The 21,587-nt window shown below is 35.1% G+C and overlaps 2 protein-coding genes across 2 annotated transcripts; both read right to left on the reverse strand.

Annotated features, from left to right (window-relative positions):
* Nucleotides 1-4,698: 4,698 nt before the first annotated feature.
* On the reverse strand, nt 4,699-8,819 carry LOC147385535 (uncharacterized). Its single transcript, XM_086422276.1, has 5 exons — nt 8,585-8,819; nt 7,740-7,993; nt 7,420-7,631; nt 6,492-6,756; nt 4,699-5,177 (listed from the first exon to the last, which is right to left on the reverse strand). Exons 1-5 carry the CDS (start codon nt 8,673-8,675, stop codon nt 4,881-4,883), a joined length of 1,119 nt encoding a protein of 372 aa, XP_086278402.1. The 5' UTR covers nt 8,676-8,819; the 3' UTR covers nt 4,699-4,880.
* A 2,353-nt stretch (nt 8,820-11,172) lies between these two features.
* On the reverse strand, nt 11,173-14,594 carry LOC147385536 (uncharacterized). The gene is made up of 5 exons (XM_086423733.1): nt 14,386-14,594; nt 13,531-13,784; nt 13,233-13,444; nt 12,271-12,535; nt 11,173-11,664 (listed from the first exon to the last, which is right to left on the reverse strand). Exons 1-5 carry the CDS (start codon nt 14,474-14,476, stop codon nt 11,368-11,370), a joined length of 1,119 nt encoding a protein of 372 aa, XP_086279859.1. The 5' UTR covers nt 14,477-14,594; the 3' UTR covers nt 11,173-11,367.
* Nucleotides 14,595-21,587: the final 6,993 nt, after the last annotated feature.

A 21,587-nucleotide genomic window follows, 5' to 3' on the forward strand; every position in this document is an offset into this window, starting at 1 on the left:
CAATTACAGTTTTGAAGTGGATAAATGTCTCATCGACCTATACTACATTTTTTATCTTCACTCCTTCTAATTTTATTATATCTCTTCTTTAATCCACTTTATTATTTTTCAATCTTAATTTTTTTAATAATATCCCTCCAATTTTATTTTTTACCATGCTTACCCCTTAACACCCAAAGAGGATTTATGTGTCATACGCTTGGGCGAACTCTGGTATTATATAAAATTTGATTACTAAGTTATAATTTTAAAATAATTATAAATTTAAGTCATACATAAATTCTAATTTTTATAAGAGTTGGGCTAGTCTGCTAAATTAGTAAGATTTCAAATCTTACTAAGGCTTGTGAGATCACATTGTGGCATAGAAAAACATGATCTGATGCCACAAGGATGCATGGGACAAAATTTTAACAACTTTGATCATTTTTTAATCATTGAATTTTAATTTTAAATTTTGGAGTTTGGTACCAATAAATTTCCAACACCTTGGATAAAGCTCAAAGCATATATGTTTTTTGAATGTGAAGTTTTTCATGAAATCCAGAAGAAACCTTACTAAATTTAACGAATGTTTCCTTTTATAACGTGCATTGTCAGATGCCACTTACTGGTGTTTAATAATTTTCAGAAGGAGTTTGGTGAATGAGTTTAAAGATGTCGTGGGCTGATCTTGTACTAGAATTTGGAAAAGAATATAGAGCAGTGATGAATGCATGCGGATTTAGTATGCCACTGACGTGGCAAGGGCACAAAACCATAGATCTTTTTTCATTAGGATACACAGGAAAAATATGTGCAGTTTTGTGCCCTCTTAAGTTTCATTGAAAAGCTCAGATAAAATATATATATTTAAAAAATAATTTCTTTTGAATTAAATCCAAGATTTTGAAAATGGACTGTTCTCTTCTTCTTCTTCTTCTTTTTTTCTTTGGCGGGCCGCACATACCAACCACCCTAGCATGTGTTCAACATTTAAATTTAGCCACTTTTAAGTGGAGGGGCATTGAGGATTCGAAGGTGTGACCTAGGGAGCACACCCAGTCACCCTTACCATCTCAATTATCCCATGATGGTTGAAAATGGACTGCTATCGAACTTTCACTTAACTCCCAAACTTGAAAGTGAAATTCAACTGCATATATATATATAATGGAATTTGACGGTGAAACCATTTCTGTGTGTTCCACCAGAGGATCAACCATGGGAGGTAGTGAGACACCCGAACTGCCCATTGGTCCAGTAGGAATTGCTGGTTGTAGGCTTCTTTAGATAAATTGGCTGGAAATCCAGGCCACCAGTAGTTGACAACTGGGGCGATTAAAGTTGCTCCTGCTAACCTGCCATTATTCTAAAGCTCACACTTGAGACACAAAGAAACTAGAAGAAACTGCCAATAAAGATAGCATCAGTTCTGTTAACCAACCCACTACTCCAAAATACTGATCTTTTGGACAGAGGAGAACTTTGAATATAAGAGGGCCATGGGAATGGGACTTAACTGGGGTATGACACACCCGAGAGTGGAGGAAAATATATACTCAACACTCCCCCTCACCCATTAGGGTGGAAAGAATCAAACCCGCTTATATATAACTAGCACTCTGATACGATGTTAACCAACCATCTACTCCAAAAGACCGATCTATTGGAGAGGGGGAGAAATATGAATATAAGAGGGTCACGAGGCATAACTGGGGCATACACACCTGAGAGTGGAGGAAAATATACACTCAACAAGTTCTTATAACACTGAGACCAACTTTCGAAGTCCATCAACCTAAAACTAGAACTTTATTGTTAGAAATACTAGTCTTTTCTTTTGCACATAGAAAAGACTACAAATGTTGCTTATGGATTTTAAATTTGACAAATATCTCTGATTTGCAATGTGTGAGTATGTCTTTCTGACTGTTCTTCCAAATTTAACTGTTTGAATAAATACAAGTAAAGAAAAGCATAAACTCGACCGTATCATACTGGTGAGGAATGTACTTGAGGCAGGTCCAAATCAACTGTACTCCCATGTAAAATTTGGATCCTAAACCCAGCAGATCAGCAAACTCTTCTACATCCAAAGTGGTGCTCTTCACCGTCCCTTTCGGATTAAGATCACTCTCTCCATACCCAGCTCTGTCGAAAGACAATATATAGATGTCTAGTTCTTCCACAAGTTCCTGTAAATGTCCATTACAAAATCAACCAATTCTAACTATTGACAAATATCTAATCACTTGGAAGAAATGGAAAGAAGTAAAAGGTAAGTACCCGAGAAAAGAACATCACATCATGTCTGCAAGAGTCGACGCCATGAACATAGATAATCTTATGCTTCGCTCTATCTTTCGGTACACTGTTCTCTTTGTAGGCTAAATGCCTTCCATCCTTGAGTTTTATTCTCGGTGCCGTACCAGGTGGGCCACCAGGGGAACCACAAATCTTGGGTGGTTGAGGTTGGATGGCCTGGTAAGCCCAAGCTAGAAATCCCACCAACAAGATCATGGATATTGTCTTAAACATCCACGAAAATGTAAAAGTTCAATATCAATTTTGTCAAATCGACTTTCAATAACAGGTTAAATCATGAACCTATAGTTTAATTAGTACAAGAAACCAAAACTTCAGAGATCAATTTGGTAAACCATCTTTCAATATTAGATTAAATCATGAAACAATAGTTTGACTATTCCAAGAAACTGAATTCTTTGTATCCCCAACAAGGTACAAGTCACATATTACATCAGAAACTCCTTCAGAACTATAGAAAAAAAAAAGTTTCAGAAGGTTTACATAAACACACCCATTTGTTCCAAAAGTCCATAATTCAGATCCAAATTATTTCTTTCACATAAACTATTTGATCAAATTTACCTCAAAACCATAAACAAGAACTGAACTTAACATCAAAATGGGTACTTCTTGTACAATTTCTTTCTGTTTACAAAAGGATTGAATTTCATTTGCAAAACCAACCCAAACCTAGAAACTAAAAAAAAAAAAAAAAAACTGTAAATTGTGAATAAAAATATTAAAAAGATGCTAGCTTGATCTACAAATGAAACAGAGAAAAGAAAGAAAAACCAATTTCTGGTATGAGCCCTTGCTGATGCAGCCGAAATCGTCCTGTTTACTGCTGCCATTATATGCAACCTAAACCTCCCTTAGATATAGGATTCTTGAAGAAAACCCCACAACACTAAATGCTGCAAAAGTTGTAAAAACGTTTCACGTTGGTTGCAGAGAGAGAGAGAGAAGGTTTTCTGAGGGATCCTTCTGCATGTTTGGAAGCTTGGGGCCTGTGTGGATACACCTCTCCGTGCAAGAGCAAAAGCTCAATCACTCCCCGCAAGAGCAAAAAACCTCTCCGCGGAAGAGCAGGTCTTTGAAGCTTCTCCACAAAGAGCAAAATACCTCTCCCCGCAAGAGCAAAAACCTCTCCACGCCAAAGCAAAAATCTATCCAAACGTTTACTAGCTCCCCGCAAGAGCAGAAGTCGTCAAGAAGCTCTATCCAAACGCAGTGTTGGTAGTTTGCAACCGTTGCTTTTAAATTTTAATGACGAGAAAGCCCTTACTAGTCGACACATCCCATATAGTGTCCCGTTTCTATAGATAAGAGCGGTGTCTACGTGGATAACTAACTTATTTTATAGAAATATAACAACGATTTGGGATCCTGAGTCCTTATTTATTAGATATATTTAAAGACTCAAGATCCAATACGGTGTCTCGTACCTATAACAAAGGTAAGGTGTTTTTGTTGGGGTTTGAAACACTTCGAGCTCTTTTATATATTTAAAGAGAGTTGTGATAATATGATGCCCCCACAGACGTTCCCGTTACAAAACTTCAGATTATTTGCCTCGGGATGCACAAAATTATAATTCTTTTTCTTGTATATCAAGGCATTTGATCTACGGTTCTGTGATGGTGGCCTAGGAGGGCATTTGTCAAAGGGGAGTGCCATATTATCACGGCTCAGTTAAGGACCCATGATCAAATACGGTGTCTACTTCTTACCGACTCATATTTAAAAGAGTTGTTATTGGCACCCCAAGTTTTGCTTAAGACTAGGTGTGCTCCCTTGGTCTTGTCTTCGAATCCCCTGCCCAGCACCTTGTGTGGCACTTAAATGGGTTTGGATTTGTCCTCGTAAAACTCTGTCACGCTTACATGAGAGTGCTAATGGGTTACTCCCTCAATTACAAAAAAAAAAGAAAAAAAAAAAAACTTTTGCTTAATACACCCTAATTAAAAATTTTAAAAAGGGCAAATTACCATTTAATGTGCTGAAAATGACGAAATTCCAAGTCTGGTACACTGTTCATATTAATTCCCAAAACATGTTTTTGAATGAGTTCGTTGGTAGATATTCTAATATAAAATGACGATCTCATTGATAAAAATTGATCAACTCATTCATAATTATCAATGATCTCGTCATTAAACCATTACTTTTAAGGCAACTTTATAACCCTTTTCGGTGTTTTTTAAGCCAAATTTTTTGCATAATTTCTAAAGAGCCCACACACAAAATTTCATTTTATGGCAATTTGCAGTCATAACCCAGGGTCTAGATGTCAATAAGTCTTACTCGCATATAAGTGCACCACACATAACACAGGCATACACCCCAATCGGATTTACATAAAGATCAGACCTTAGGATTTCATGATCGGGTTTTCATAAGTTTAAAACCGTAGTAAAGAATAAAATCACCTATTCAATTGAACAAAAACAGAGTACAAAAGCTATAATGGCTAAGAAAAATTATCAAAGACTGAAACTAAACAAAAAACACAATGCAGAACCCCAAAAACAAAATGAAAGTCAGGATGGATGCATAGAAGGCAAAACAAAGCTGAGCATCATTGTAGGTCCCTATTTCTCCCCAAGCACAAGTGCCTTTATCATTGCTTCACCCATACCATCAGCATAAGGGAACATGTGACCTGCACCCTTTAGTTCATGATAGTGAATCCATGGGAGCTTTCCAACAATGTAGCGTTGGAGGCTAACAGGCACAAGTACATCTTCAACCCCGTGCCATAGGTGGACATAACCTTCGTTGTTTGGAAATGGGTTCTCGAGATCCATAGGATCGAATTCCCAATTTCCAAAACCAATCGTCATGTCACGATGAAGGGACTCAAATTCTCCTTGCTGCCTTACCTGTGCCTAAGGAAGCGAAAATCAATTGTTGGGTATCAGAGCAAGAGTAATGTTATTAAATTACGGTGACAATTTGAAATTTTGAATCAGTCAGAGGTGGGCGATAATTAAAATTTGTGGTAAGAATTCTATATTAGCACTTCATGTACATAAAAAGGGCATTTAAAAATAAAGCAAAAAACCCTCTTGCAAAGACCCAAGATAACACTAATGGATGAAGAAGTTTGTTATATAAATCTAAACAAAATCCAAAACATAGGTATTAGAGCAACTCCAATGCACATTGCATCTAGCTCTCTATTTCTCAATATTTTGGAGAGATTTTTCTATAGGCAAAAGAAGAGAATGGGATTCTCTCTCTACCTTTGGGTGGCAAATAAAGATGACCGTTGGCCGTAGGTTTATCAAGAACCATTTGGATAGCAAGGTTGGAGTGCATACCCCTTGAATATCCAAAATGGCCCTCAATAATAAAATGCCGAGTGATTACGGAGAGTCGCATTAGAGTTGTTTTTAGTAATTAAACATGGAAATCCTCCACTGGTGCTTGAACTATTATCTCCAAGCAAGATCCATCCTACAAAAAATGTCCAATAAGCCTCATGCAATAGATTTGGGGACGGCTAAATGCCTCCATTCCAATCTGTCCAGAGCCAAGTCCCTTAGATAAATGGCCTCTAAGTTGAAAAAAAGAAGAAAATTCATTACTAACCTACATGATTATCAAGTAAAAAAAAACGATTTACTAGTCACTATTAGGGCTGTCAATGGATCGGGCTGGGACGGGTTCAGATCGGGCTTAAGAAAGAAAAGATAAACCCAAGCCTGGTCCGCCAACATTCGGGTTTGGCTTAGTTGGTTGCTTGAGGGAAGTTCAAGAATCAAGTAAAAAGAGTAACTTGACAGAGAGGGTTTTCTCATAAATGAGCATTTATAGCTAGTGGGGTTTTTCGATATGACAAAATTAGTCCTTAATTGTGACTGGTGCAAACTCAAACAATAAAATTTCAAGGGCATCCTAAGTCATTTACAAGAAACAAAAGAAATTATTAAGCCTCCTTTTAATATACTGTAGCGGGTTGAATTCAAAACCACAACAGGCCCCATAATAAAATAGACTTATCCCGGCCCGATAATTAAATGGACTTCTTTATTAAACCCAAAACCGGTCCATGGTGGGCCGGATCGGGCCAATGCCCAGCCCACTGACTGCCCCAGTCACTATGCATTGCTGTAATAAGTTGTTGGTTCGATATTTTTAATTCCACACAATATATTTCTATAAAGAAGGAAAGCAAGTCTTTGAGATGAGTAAATTACCATATAACTTCTTCTCACTGCATATTTGGGGGCGAGCTCTCTATCTTGACGAGACAAAATCTCAGGTTTACGGGCTATAACACTTGAAGAGGGAAACCATTTCTGAGTGTTCCACCAGTGGGTCAACCATGGGAGGTAGTGAGACACCCGAAGTGCCCATTGGTCCGGTAGGAATTGTTGGTTGTAGGCTTCTTTAGATAAATTGGCCGGAAATCCAGGCCACCAATAGTTGACAACAGGGGCGATTAAAGTTGCTCCTGCTAACCTGCCATTATTCCAAAACTCACACTTGAGACAGAGAAACTAGAAGAAAACAATGAATGGAAGAAACTACAGATAAAGATAGCATATGTTGTTATAACATCGAGACAAACTTTCTGTAGAAAAAAAAAAAAAAAATCCAGAAACAATGAAGAGCAAGAAGAAAAAAAACAAGATGCAATCACACAGATTTTATGTAGTTCCCTCAAGATTGAGGTACGTCCACAGATCACATAGATTCCACTATGAAGTGAAAACTCGCAATTACAAATTAACCCTTTAACTGAAAAAAGAAATATATATACCCCAAGAAAATATAGCTAGGGTTTTACATAATATCAGTGAAATTACAAAAATACCCTTGAGAAAATTTCTTTTGGGGACAGAACCCGTGAGGGGGCCACGCTTCCAACCCCCCAACGAGCTCGACCAGCGGGACACATGGCTTGATTAACAGTACATCTTTATCAGCTAGTAACAAACCATAACACTTTCCACATCCATAAACCTCAAGCTAGAAAAGATTACAAATGCTGCTTATGGACTTAACGTTAGATAATTATTACTGACTTGCAATGTGTGTGTATATCTTTCTCATTGTTCTTCTAAATTTAAGAGTTTGACATAAATACAAATAAAAAAAAGCATAAATTCAGCCACACCATACCTGTGAGGAATGTACTTGAGACATGTCCAAATCAACTGTCCTCCCATGGAAAATCCCATTACATAAAATTTGGATCCTAAGCCCAACTGATCAGCAAGCTCTTCTACATCCAAAGCGGTGCTCTTCACCGTCCGTTTCGGATTAGGATCACTTTCTCCATACCCAGCTCTGTCGAAAGACAATATATAGACGCCTAGTTCTTCAGCAAGTTCCTGTAAAAGTTCATTATGAAATCAACCAATTCTAACTACAAACAAAGCACAAAGATCTAATGACCTAGAATAAATGGAAAGAAGAAAATAAAACTAAAAGGTAAGTACCTGAGACAAGAACATCACATCATGCCTGCAAGAGTCGAAGCCATGAACATGGACAATCTTATACTTTGCCCTATCTTTTGGTACACCGTGCTCTTTGTAGGCTAAATGCCTTCCATCTTTGAGCTTTATCCTTGGTGCCGTAACAGGTGGGCCACCAGGGGAACCACAAATCTTGGGTGGTTGAGGTTGGATGGCCTGGTAAGCCCATGCCAGAAATCCCACCAACAAGATCACTGATATCGTCTTAAACATCCCTGAAAATATTGAATTTCAATATTGATTTTCTCAAATCAGCTTTCAATAACAGGTTAAATCATGAACCTCTATGGTTGAACTAGTCCAAGAAACTGTAAACCCAAATAAAAAACCAAAACATCAGAGATCAATTCAATATTAGATTAAATCATGAAACAACAGTTTCCCCAACAAAGTACAACTCACATATTACATCAGAAACTCCTTCGGAACTATAGAAAAAAAAAAGTCTCAGAAGGTTTACATGAACACACCCATTTGTTCCAAAAGTCTATAATTCAGATCCAGATTATTTCTTTCACATAAACTATTTAATCAAATTTCCCTAAAAATCAGAAACAAGAACTAAACTTAACATCAAAATGGGGAATTCTTGTACAATTTCTTTACAAACGGATTGAATTTTATATGCAAAATCAACCCAAACCTAGAAACTAAAACAAAACAAAAAAAATTGTAAATTGTGAATAAAAATATTAAAAAGATGTTTGCTTGATCTACAAAAACAAGAATGTGAACAGACCCATTAACCATGAAACCAAATGAAGCAGAGGAAACCAAATGAAACAGAGAAAAGAAAGAAAATCCACCTGAAGGAAGCTTAAAGACACTGTTCTGGTTTGATTTTCTGGTATGAGCCCTTGCTGATGCAGCTGAAATCTTCCTGTTTACTGCTGCCATTATATGCAACCTAACCCTCCCTTAGATATAGGATTCTTGAAGAAAACCCGACAACACTAAATGCTGCGAAAGTCGCAAAAAAATTTAGGTTGGTTTCACAGAGAGAAAAGGTTTGGTGACTTCGTTAGCAACCGTGGAATTTAATGACGCAAAGGTCGCTTTATTACATATATTTGAGTCCGACTATCCTTACTAACATGAGTAGGGATCTAGTCAGGTGTCCCGTTCAAAATCAAGGTCAGGTGGCTGCCCATTTTTATGACACGGGGCATTTATTATTATTATTTTTTTGTGGACCCACTGACTGTATGAAAAGAATCGTGATAATCTAACTACCCACGTGTCACACTCAATCAACTCTCCTAAGGTGACCAGTTCAAGAATTGTAGATCTATATGTCTTGGGATACAAAATTACACTTTCCTATAAAAAAATATATCCCGAGGGAATCATGTATCCTAAGACATACAAATTTACGATTTGTGAATTTATCATATTAGGAGAGTTGATAGAGTGTGACACTTGGAGTAGTTAGATTATCACGACTCATATGGATATGCGATCCATCCCTTATTGAACATATAAAAAATATTAGTGTTTAATAATTTGTATCTAGTAGATTTACTCTCTTAAAAAATAATTTAAACCAATTGTTAGAAATAATTTTTAAGACAATGTTATAATCTTTGGATGTACGTCACCAATCAAATTGATCTTTGGGTAGATTCACGAAGGGATGGATCACATGTCCATGCGGTCAGTGAGTCACCAAAAATGCCATGTGGCATAAAATGGGATGATACCTAACCTTGGTTAGTAAGGAGACATTTGACTAGATCTCTATTCTCATAACAAAGTGAGGGGAAAAAAAAAGTTTCTTATTAAGCCTCATTCATAATTGAAAAGACCTCGAGATTGTAATACAAGGCCTCATAAATCTTAACTAATTTTGATGTCTTATATTATGCATCTCGAGGTTATCTTGACATTAAACGAGACTTAGTAAGAACTTTTTCCTCACTAACTTATTTAAAAAGAAAAGTGTTTCTCTATATTTAATTGGAGAACTTATATCACCATAATAACTTTTGTGCTAATAGAATCTCTCATTATCCCTTATTTAATTACTTGGAAGTTTGAACAACAATGAATAGAAATTTGAAATTGCCTTCCCTCGAACCTTGTACAGTTAAGTGGCTTTGACGAGGACAGCGTGACATTTTTAAGGAGGTATTTCAAAATTTTGCACAAATGTAGGGGTGTGAATTAAATTCGAAGTACCACATGTCGTGTAACGAGAGGGTTCCTTCAAATTTCAGACTTGGGTTGCCTTCAAAAGTCCGGAACAAAAAATAAAAATTGACTGATGGGATGATCTTGCCCCTCACATTAGAGCTTAAAAATTGACATTTGTGGCGCTACGTGGTACACTTTAAAGCAAAGTTTTGGGCTGCTAAATTACGCCACCTAACCTTTTAGGTAACCGTCATTTTAATTATGCGTTGTATTGGGCTGACACAAAGAGAGTATCAAGGATGACAAAAACTTGTGGTGTCGTGCACATTATCGTAGATGTTTTTTCGTGAGATACGAATAAAAAAATATCTACGATTATGTGAACGCCACCATATCATTTTTTTTTATCACCTTTGTGTTTTTTCTTGTCATTCCAGCATTTTTCTTTAATTAAAAAGGTTTTAAGGATATTTTAATTAAACAAATTATGTGTTTGGATCAGCTTGAAAAGATCTTCGGGCTTTCAAGTCCCCATTTGATATCAAAGTCCATTTTTAAAAAGCAGTCTATAGATGTTGCTTTGAGCTCTTGTTAATTCCCCACAAGAGCTAACACGTTTTTAACAGAATTTCCTCCATTTTTTTGGGTCTTTGGACTCATTGAGAGTTTTAATTGCAGTGCCAATTTTTTTTTTTTTTTACTTACGACAGAAAAATCTTTCAAATCACATAATTTGCCTGGGATGCATATAGTCCTATGTTTTCATGATCACACCCACTATTCCTTATTCTTCTTTTCCAAAAAATAAAAGAAGAAAGAACCCTTGTTTTCTTCTTCCTTTTTCTCCAAATAATTTTTCGAAAGCTCCACTATAGAGATTCCTCCAATTCCAGAATAGGGAGTGTTTCCTTCACTTGACATAGTGATGAAGAGCCAGCATCCTAGTGATCGACATCAACATGTGGATCATATTCCCCATCACGCTACCGAAAGGGATGACAAAGAGTCCTAGGAGCAAAATTGAGAGGTGGGGGCTGTGATATTAAAAAAATTATTTTGATTGTGACGTGAAATTCATGGATTGGTGTGTTATAAGTAAAAGTTGATGTGGCAACAATTCTTCCAACAAATGTGGATTCCCATTTTATGAAATCTATATAAAATTTAGTTGTCAGTGAGGATGGCCATCACCCTGATTAAATCTATATATAGAGATCAAACCTTAGGATTCACTGACTAGTCAAGTTCTGAACCTGTATCATAGATCAAAATTCCTTCCTCAATTGAATATCAAGGGCACGTCTGAGTCATTTCTTGTAGTACAATAGAAACAAAGGGTAAAATCGCTGCGAAATTTTTTCGAACAAAGACTGAAACTGATCAAACAAAGTGCACAACCCAAAAAGCAAAAAATGAAACATGGATAAAAAGAAAACGAAAAACCCTGTTTTATAGGCTATTTCTCCCCCAGTAGAAGTGCCCTTATCATAGTATCCATCGCATCATCAGCATATGGGATCAAGTGACCTGCACCTTTTATTTCGTGATAGTGAATCCATGGGAGCTTTCCAGCAATGTAGCGTTGCAAGGTAACAGGCACAAACAAATCATCATCTCCCTGCCATAGGTGGACAGAACCTTCATTATTAGGAAATGGGTTCTCAAGATCCATTGGATCGAATTCCCAACTTCCAAAACCAATCATCATGTCACGGTGGAGAGAGTCAAATTCTCCTTGCTGCCTTACCTGCGACTGAGGATGAAAGAAAAAAAACAAGTGTTGGGTATCATAACCTGATAGAGATTGAAACTTTGAATGAGTCAATCAAAAGATAGGTGATTTGTATATAGATATGTTAGTCTCTCCAATATTTAAAACTTGTGGTAAGACTACAAAAATTAGCACTTTACACACATAAAAAGGAAAAAACTAAAAATGCTTGCAAAGAGTCCAATGGATGGAAATTATTTGTTATATAAATTTACAAAGGAGCCAAACTGGGATTAGAATTGAACATGAAAATCACCTAAAATTGAGAAAGGTCTGCATGCTTGTTGATCAATCTTTGAAACGTAGTTTTGTCTATGAAATTTATTGTACAATATCTAGCTCTAGCACTGATTTGATAGAAGAAGATGCTTGCATTAGAGAGTTGCTTCAAATGGAAACCTTAGATATCTAAGAAATGGTTCTGCACAGAGTCCAGCTCTATCACTGTATATTGGACACTTGGTATCCAAATTAAAGCAGTGATCACAGGAATGTCCCGTGGGTTCAGGGATTTTAGTATCTACATGCAATACATGGGGAAAGGGGGAAGATTCATTGAGAACCTTCATAAAGGGGGGAAGTAATTACCACATAAGTTTTTCTTGCACCGAATTTAGGGAGGAGCTCTCTATCTTGGCGAGAAAAAATCTCAGGTTTACCAGCAGCAACACTTGAAGAGGGAAACCATTTCTGAGTGTTCCACCAATAGGTTAGCCATGGGGTGTAGTGAGCCACCCGAAGTGCCCATACGTCCGGTAGGAATTGCTCATGGTACACTTGTTTAGATAAATTGGCTGGAAATCCAGGCCACCAGTAGTTGACAACTGGCGCAAGTAGAGTTACTCCTGCTAGCCTGCCAATATTCCAAAACTCCCACTTGAGACACAGAAATTAGAAGGAAACCATAAGAAAAAGAAAATACAGATATAGGTAGCAACCAGTTCTTATAACTCTGAAACCAACTTCCCATGTCCATGACCCTCAAACAAGAACTTTATAGTAGGAAATCCAAGTCTTTTCTTTTGATCAGAAAAAAGACTACGATTGCTGCTTATAGATTGGGGATTAGATAAACATAATGATTTGCAATGTATGTGTGTGTGGGTGCATATGTATATATCTTTTTCTTTCTGGCTGTCTTTCCATATTTAAGAGCTAGATAGTATTGAGTATATGTTTTCCTCCACTCTCGGGTGTGTATGCCCCAGTTAAGCCCCATGACCCTCTTATATAGTTCTCCCCCTCTCCAACAGATTGGTCTTTTGGAGTAGTTGGTCGGTTAACACGGTATAAGATCACTAGGTTTGTATAGGTCACGGATTCAATTTTTTCCACCCTTATGTGTGTGTGTGGGGGTGGGGGGGGGGGGGGGGGGTTGAGTGTATATTTTCCTCCACTCTCGGGTGTGTCATGCCCCAGTTAAGCCACATGACCAACTCTATTATATTCATAGTTCTCCCCCTCTCTAACAGATCAGTCTTTTGGAGTAGTTGGTTGGTTAATAGATAGAAATATAAATCAAGGAGAGCAAAAACTCAGCTACATCATACCGATGAGGGATGTACTTGAGGACAGCCCAAGTCGCTTGTCCTCCCATGGAATATCCCATAACATAAAATTTGGATCCTAAACCCAACTGATCAGCAAGCTCTTCTACATCCATAGCGGTGCTCTTCACCGTCCGCTTTGGATTAGGATCACTTTCACCATACCCAGCTCTGTCAAAAGACACATAGTGGATACTTAATTCTTCAGCAAGTTCCTGTAAGAGCCCATCACAAAATTCATCAATTCCACCTATACACAAAGATCTAATGACCTCAAAGAAATGGGAAGACAAAATATTACCTGAGTAAAGAACGCCACATCGTGTCTACAACAGTCAAAGCCATGAATAAAGATAATCTTATATTTAGCCTTATCGTTTGGTACACCATTCTCTTTGTAGGCTAGATGTCTTCCATCCTTAAGCTTTATTCTTGGTGCTGTAACAGGTGGACCACCCGGAGAGCCACAAATCTTGGGCGGTGGAGGTTGGAAGGCCTGATAAGCCCATGCCAGAAGCCCCACTAACAAGATCACTGATATTGGCTTAAACATCCCTGAAAATGATGAATTCCCATATCAGTTTTGGAAAATTCGCTATTAATAAATAACAAGTTGAAATATGAATCTATGGTTTAGCTAATCCAAGAAACAGCGAAGCCTAATCGAGAACAAGTACATCCTAACATATTACATCTTATAATAAACAACTTCATAGATCAATTTGGAGAATCAGCTTTCAATATCAGATTCAAAGTTCAAACATTAAACATTAATCATTTAACAAATCCATTAACCGCGAAGCCAAATAGGGTTCTTTCCATACCCAATAAGATATAATTAAAATAACAATTTCTTCCAAAAGTCCGAAATTCAGATCCAAATCATTCAAGATTTCACATAATATTAAGTTGATCACATTTACCTTAACTCCAAAAATAAGATAAAGTAACATCAAATCAACCAATTTCTTAACACAAGAAGTGAATTTTCTATGCAAAATTGACCAATCTGGGGGGAATTGCTCAACAAATGAAAACCAAGAAATCAAAAAATTGTAAATTGTGAAAAAGAAAGAAAGAAGCAATCTTGATATGAAAGAGACAAGAATTTAAACATACCCATTAACCATGAAACCTAAAAAAGTTAAAAATCTACCTGAAGGAAGTTTGATGACACTTTTCTGGTTTGATTTTCTGGTGTGAGCTCTTGCTGATGCAGCTGAGATCTTCTTGTTTACTGCTGCCATTGTCACCAACCTCAATCACCCTTTTTATAGGACCTATATGATAATCTCACCACCGAAAATGCTGCAAAAGTCACGACAAAAAGTTTGAAGGTTTGTTGCAGAGAGAGATGGGTTTCTTCGGATCTAATACGGATTGGTTTGGTCAGCAATGGTTGATTTTAACAACGAAAATGCCCCCTTACTTGTTGCGTATATTACTGATTACCCCTTATTAATTTAGTTTCCTTTTGAAGAAGAAAAAGAAAGGGTAAATTACACTTTGACCCCCTAATATTTTGATAATGGATCTTACCTCCCCTTTCACTTACTGGGTTAAAATTCAGATGTTATTTTACTATTTTACCCTCTTATTTTATATTATTTTTATTTTAAACATCAATTTTCAAATAAAAATTAAAAATACCACCATCTAAGCATTCATTGAACCCATATTTTCACAAATATATTTTTATTTATTAAAAGAATAACATTTTAAAAAGGGTGAGATTATTTTTATTAAAGAAACTTAACAGTTTGGTTGATGACCCATATTTTCACAAGCATATTTTTATTTATAAAGATAATAACTTTTTAAAAGGGTGAGATTGTTTTTATAAAAGAAACTTAACAGTTTGGTTAATGACAATTTGACAGAAGGGTAAGTGAACCCCTGAGATAATTATAAGGGAGGTAAGTGCAATTTTTAAAATATTAGGAGTTAGAATATAATTATACCAAATTATAAGGGGTCTAAGTGTAATTTACCCAAAAAAAAACAAACTTCGAATGACGTTGGGTAAAAAACTTTGAACTTGTCTCCCTTGACATGGGATGTTTGGGTGATTGGTTGCCGTTAAAAGACCGGAATCATTGACTAGTAACATATAAAAATAATGTAACTAAAAGTGCACGTTGCCGTCAACCCCGGCGGACCAACGTCTCAATGTTCACATTGCAGAGCTTCCTCGAGATTCATATTCCATTAAAACCGGATAATATTCTAATGTTCTTATGCATGCACCTTCAATCCTTGAGTATTGTTGTTATTATTATTATTTTTTATGATGAAGGTGTCCAAATTTTATGTCCAACTAAGGGGATCGGAAAGCCAAGGCTGGAGCAAAGGCATATGGGTCTCTCCCTTGGGCACGTGCAACATCGACACATCACACACACCAAGTAAATGAGAGTGCATCCTCATGGGTGATCCTGAGGAAATATTGCTCATATTAAGTATTGAATTCATAATTTATGGACTCTTATTGCTTATTGGATTTGAAATTTCCATTGAACCACCCCCTCTCGTGGTTCAATATTTCGCTATTTAACCTTAACAAAAGAGAAATATTGATACTGAACTTTCATCTAAGTCTAAAATCAAAATATAAAATTCGAACGGTGAAAAGTAAATTTTTTAAAAATTTTTATCTCTACAACCTTAAAGCATCGAATCATGTTTTTGATTTCATGAAATGAGCACAAGGACCCTTAATAAGGGTGAAATCCTTACTTAACAAAACTAGTTGAACTTCCTTAGAAGCTAGTACAAACCGCACCAATTAGTCAATCCAGTAGGAATGAATTTATGAATGCAACTAAGGGCATCTCCAACAACAGCACCCTAAGGGCATACATTAAGATATGCATTAAATGCACGTCTTTCTTTTCAACCAGTGGCTTCAAAAATCTCTTCGAGCGCCATATGCGAAGGCCTGAACAATGATATAGAACTCAAATCTTCAAAATGAAACGCAGTTGGAGTTACTGTAAAAAATACTCTAAAAATATTCTACCAAAAATACCTTCAAATGCTTATTTTCAAAGTGTATTAATGCATGTTAACATGTATCCTGATGGCACATCTTAACAAAACCCCTCAAAATTGCTGATGTATCTTAGGCCAGAAAAAATGACTTGATATGTGTACATATCACACGTGTCCATGTGGCATGCAAAACATTACAGGATATCATATAAACGTAGAACACAAATTTTAAAAGATAAAGAGTTGCTATTTGCACCCTAACTTTTACTTATTACAACTAATTAAAAATAAAGAAAATAAGTGAATGATTGAGAATAAGTAAAAGTTGAAGTGCCAATTGAAGCTCTCTCGGTTTTTGTTTTCTTTCTTTTTTTGTTAGATTTCTATTTCTTGGGTTTAGGATTTTACATGAGGCTAGTCATAATTGTAAGCAATGATATCATGTTTGTAAAGTTGAGATTATCAATGCATTGTAAAATCGGAAGCCCAACAACGTCCATTTTCCAAGCCTTTGATAAATCGAGTTTTTTTAGTTTATTATAAACCTAATTTAAATTATAAGGGAAAATTACTAAAAGGACCCTGATGTAAGGATTTTTTTTCTTAATAGTCCATAAGTTTTAGGTGATTTCTTAATAGTTCATTTAGTAAAATTTTCTCTTTCTAAACAGTTCTTGGACCTTATCTCCCACATTTCTTATAATTGAATGTTCTAACTGTTCAAGCTCATCGTTTTCATTCACAAAATTTGGATTTTTAGCATTTCAATCAAGTTTTGGAGACTTAATTCCGTCGGAAAGGATTTGAGAAGGAAGAAGAAGCTATTTTCAAGGGTTTTTCAAACATTTTAAAGATATATATAAAAAATTAGGATTTTTTCACTTCTTTTTATTTTTATTTTTTATATATATTTAAATTTCTTAGTTTTTTTTTTATGAAAATTGATCGAAGAATGATTCTTTTGGGTTGAAATCATCTAAACAAGTCGTTATCTCAAGTTTTTAATCGATCTTTCTATATGTTTTAATAGAAAAAAAATTCAACAATTGAAAATGGGTAGGTTTTACCAATGTCAAGGTCACCACTTTTTATTTAAAATGTGGTGAACTCAATAATAAATAAAAAGTGTCGAGTTCGACTGTAAATAAAAAATAGTGAACTCACTAATAAATAAATAAACGTCGAGTTTGATAGTAATAAAAAGTGGTGAACTCGACAATAAATAAATAAAAAACGTGGTGAGTTTGCCAGTAACGAGGGATCATTAAAAAAGAATTTTTTTTTTTAATATCCTATCAGGTTACCGTGTAAAACTTAGGGACTATTTAGAAAGAAACTCTTTCGTGAGGGTTCTTTAAGTAATTTTCTCAAATTATTAACACAACTAGGCAGATGTCATTTGGGCCAATGCGACAGTGGGATCAGATCCTCTGTAGCTCCATTTTCCTATAGCGCCATATAGCGCTCTTGTCCAATTAAGAGAATGTCACGTCAACCTCAATTTTATACTTGAAAAGTGTTTGAAAATTGAAAATTTAACGATCGTCCATTTTCAAAGCCATTGATTATTTTAGAGAAAAATCTTTTATTTTTATTTTTATTTTATAACTTGCGTTTTTATCAAATCTGATCTAAAATATGAGTACAAGACCTCTCTACTGTTATTTTTCAAAGAAGTGATGTTTTGGACCATTTTTTCTACGCCTTATTGAAGTAGCTGAGATCGGCTTGGATAGGAAACACATAATGCAGGAGAGAATCTTCGAAAAAAACAAGTCTTTTTTGGTGTCTGGGACCCGAATTACTCAGCAATCCTTCTCAAAAGAGGGGATTTTTTGTTTTCACACGTGGCCAGTCCAATGGGTCGGCTTGTTGATCACCTTATCTCTTCAAACATAATTAAAATAAAAAAATAAAAATCCCTAAAACCAGATGATTCGTATTTTTTTTTTTCACTCTCTCTTAAATAAGAGTCGTGCTGGGGGTGACATTGGAGTTACTGTGATGTTTTTACATTTCTGACTTGGGATGTGCACATAATTACAGATGTGTTTCCTTGAGATATGAGTAAAAAGCATCTGCGGTTATATGTACACCGCCGTGTCAAAAATGTAAAAATCGTAATAAATCCAATGTCACCCCAGCATTAGTGCTTAAATAATATGACAAGGTTCACAAGCATCGCATAAATACTTGGTTGCCTGGTTTGAATTCGCAATTCACCACTCTAAAATGAATTCAGTTCATAAAGATAATTTTGTAGAGGACATTTAAGTCATTTATATTAATCTCCAAAGAAGAACTAGGTCAAGGGAGCATGCCATCATTTTGCAAAACAGGGGTATCTCTTTATTAATCAAAACCCAAAAATAGGGGTATTGAATATTAACCAAAACCTGGGGGCATCTAAAAAATTGGAGTTCAATATTTACTTTGTATTTTGTAATTCACAGTTTGCCATATTATGAACAAATCCAAATAAAACAGACTAAATGCACTTGATCTTGTAAAAAAGTACCCCTAGTCATATCAGCTTAAATTAAGTTGTACATTTATTTTTCAGAGTGATTTGGAGTTACTCCTCTAATGTTTTGGTGAATATTTGAGATACCTTTATGTTTTTAAATTGATGACATACCCTCCTTTTACCTCTTTCTCATCTGTAAGATTAAGGCCCATATGCGATGAAAGATTCACTATTACTTAGTAACCATTGGGAAATCTCTTCGAATCACTTTTTTCTATGGTTGGTTGGTATTTGCAATAAAAAAATTTGTTGTGATTTCTTGTTAAAATAAATCTAGAAGGTTGCATGTGCAGATGCACGTGTAATTGTAATTTAAAATATTGGTTAAAGAATGTTTGTAAATTAGATAGTAAAAAAGAGAGAATATTTTTGTAATTTTGAAAACTAAGCAAGATGATCCTATGGACATGAGTTGAAATTTCTAGCTTTTTTATTAAAATGACCCTAATTATATTAAATTAAATATAAAAGTGGGGGTATTTATGACCTCTCAAATTTTGGCGTCAACTTGTGCTCCACCTTCTCTCATTATAACAATAAAGATGTGGAAACAATTTTAACTTAATTCAACCTCATCAAATAAATTATTCAAAGTACAGATATACCCTTGATACTTGTTACATTAACACATATGAATTTATTAAAATATCCCTATCAAAAGGTTTAGTAATTTACATATTGAAATTATAAAAATATCCATCATCAATAGAATTACAAAAATACCTTTAGTTCTTATTACAGAAACAGGCATATGAATTTAAAAAAAGACTTATGTTATGAGAGGTATATTCATAATAAAATTGACTAGGGGTATTTTTTGTAATTTCATGTGAAAGTAATTGTTATGATGAGATGTATTTTTTTTGTTTGCTTTGTGTAACTAAGCACCAATAAAATTGATCTTTGAAAATTATTTGCATACCAAGTTGTCTAATAGAAAATGCCTTAACGCCTTCATTTTCTCTTCCAAAAACCAGTCATCTTCAGTCTTTAGGACACATTATTTTCCTGCACCTTCAAAGGACTATGAATTCCCATCATAACATTAGGTGGGAAAATCATTCAGGGGGGTTAGGATGGAAAAGCATTTTTCCTCTTAAAATTAAGAATTGCTTTCGATTGGAAATTGGATTCTAAGGATAATATTTAATCATACGCGTAAGAATCACTTTTTCTAGAAGAATTTATTTTCCCACCCTTTTTACATGCACAATCATTCAGATACTAAAGTTTTCTCTTCTTAATACTCAAACATCAACAACAAGATAGGATTTTGGAAGTAGAGGACAAAGGATTGTTGGGTAAAAAAATCAAGTGTATCCTACAAGAGATTGAGGATTAGGTTGAAAATGATAAATTGAAAAGAGGCTTAATATGTTAAAAATAATGTAACTTAGAGGTTCAAGAGCTTGCAGATGATCGATTTTGAGGAGAAAAATCATGGGTTTCTGGCTAGTGGTTGAAGACGAGGGTATTTAAGTGATGTTCCATTATTCATCTAGCGTAGGCCAAGGTCAATGGGCATATAGTTTGGAAAACATGTTTTCTAGATTTAAAAGATTTATGGAGACTCAGTCTGGGCAGGTAGATGGGTGGGGATCGATGTGATTTTGTGCTCTAATAATACAAGAAAAAGATGTTAACAAGACAAATGAGAGGGACAGACACAAATATTGAAAATAGAAAAATACGTCTTACAAGTAAACAAAGGTGGATGGAGGGTCATCTGATTTTTGTTTTTTCCTTTACTTGATTCATTCTTCCTAAGGCAGCTTTTTGAATGGATTCTAACTCGGATGTCTTCATTTTTTTTGTCATTCATTTACTTTACAAGGTCGAGGTTTGGCCAATTGAAGACCCAGACTACTCTTTATTTATCTCACATGAATTAAAGCTAACCGACCAAATTGTAGGTCCCAAACCCATACTATTTTTATTTATTTATTATTATTAATTAATTTTTTATTATCATTAATTTTTTTTAGGGGGGGGGGGGGGGTTGGTTTGATTAACTATTTATTTATTATTTAAAAATAAATAAGAAAAAAAGGAAACGAATCGTGGTTTGATGGCCTGGTTTGAGGTTTCCAAGTTTACCCCTCACAAAAAATGCCCTTGAATTGCATCTTTTCACAAAACTTCCAGTCCAAGGATTTATTTTTAATTTTTATTTTATTTTCAATTTTACCCCTCCCAAAATATTCACTTGAACATGTTTTTACAAAACATTTGGTTTAAGGACATGTTTTCAATTTTATTTTATTTTTCAATTTTACCTCTCCCAAAACATTCATTGATCATCATATTTTCAAATTTATATTTAAAAAAATGTAAAAGGTCATGTCCAATGGTCACTAATGGACCATTTTAGGAAAACAAGTTGCCCATAAAGTCCAAAACATGTCCTTGAAAAACATGTTTTCAATTGAAGCAAACATTTTTTTTCCCACAAATAAATAGAAGGATTGAGGGTGTTCTTCCTTATTTGCTTAATTTTAATGATCTCATTCTATTTAATTCGTACTCTCTATTTTCTTTCTTTATATTTCTCGTACTCTCTTAATTCTGCTGTTGTTAGTATTTTTGTATATTCATAATCAAAGGTCAAATTTATGAAGTGACTCGAAGAATGATTGTATGCCAATATGAAAGTTATTATGAAGATTTGACATACATTGATGGTAATACTCGAATTTTAATGGTAAAATCAGAATTTACATTGTCGAAACTACAATGATTACTTCAAATTGCATGGTTGGGATAAGTATGTGGGTATTTGCGAGATTTTACATTTTTTTTAAACATCCACTTCTAATGCATGATTAGAGTAAATATAAGGG

The sequence above is a fragment of the Akebia trifoliata genome, chromosome 14, assembly GCF_017979445.1.
Source record: "Akebia trifoliata isolate Shusen 1 chromosome 14, ASM1797944v1, whole genome shotgun sequence".
In the NCBI taxonomy this organism is placed as follows: Eukaryota; Viridiplantae; Streptophyta; class Magnoliopsida; order Ranunculales; family Lardizabalaceae; genus Akebia; species Akebia trifoliata.

Bases quoted from the DNA above. Each gene is read 5' to 3' on its own strand.
- LOC147385535 (XM_086422276.1), bottom strand. From the start codon at position 8,675: ATGGCAGCAGTAAACAGGAAGATTTCAGCTGCATCAGCAAGGGCTCAT. The intron at 7,994-8,584 runs GTGGATTTTCTT...CAATATTTTCAG, and splicing joins TGTCTTTAAGCTTCCTTCAG to GGATGTTTAAGACGATATCA. The intron at 5,178-6,491 runs GTAATTTACTCA...TCGCTTCCTTAG, and splicing joins CAGTGAGAAGAAGTTATATG to GCACAGGTAAGGCAGCAAGG.
- LOC147385536 (XM_086423733.1), bottom strand. From the start codon at position 14,476: ATGGCAGCAGTAAACAAGAAGATCTCAGCTGCATCAGCAAGAGCTCAC. The intron at 13,785-14,385 runs GTAGATTTTTAA...CATCATTTTCAG, and splicing joins TGTCATCAAACTTCCTTCAG to GGATGTTTAAGCCAATATCA. The intron at 11,665-12,270 runs GTAATTACTTCC...TTTCATCCTCAG, and splicing joins GTGCAAGAAAAACTTATGTG to TCGCAGGTAAGGCAGCAAGG.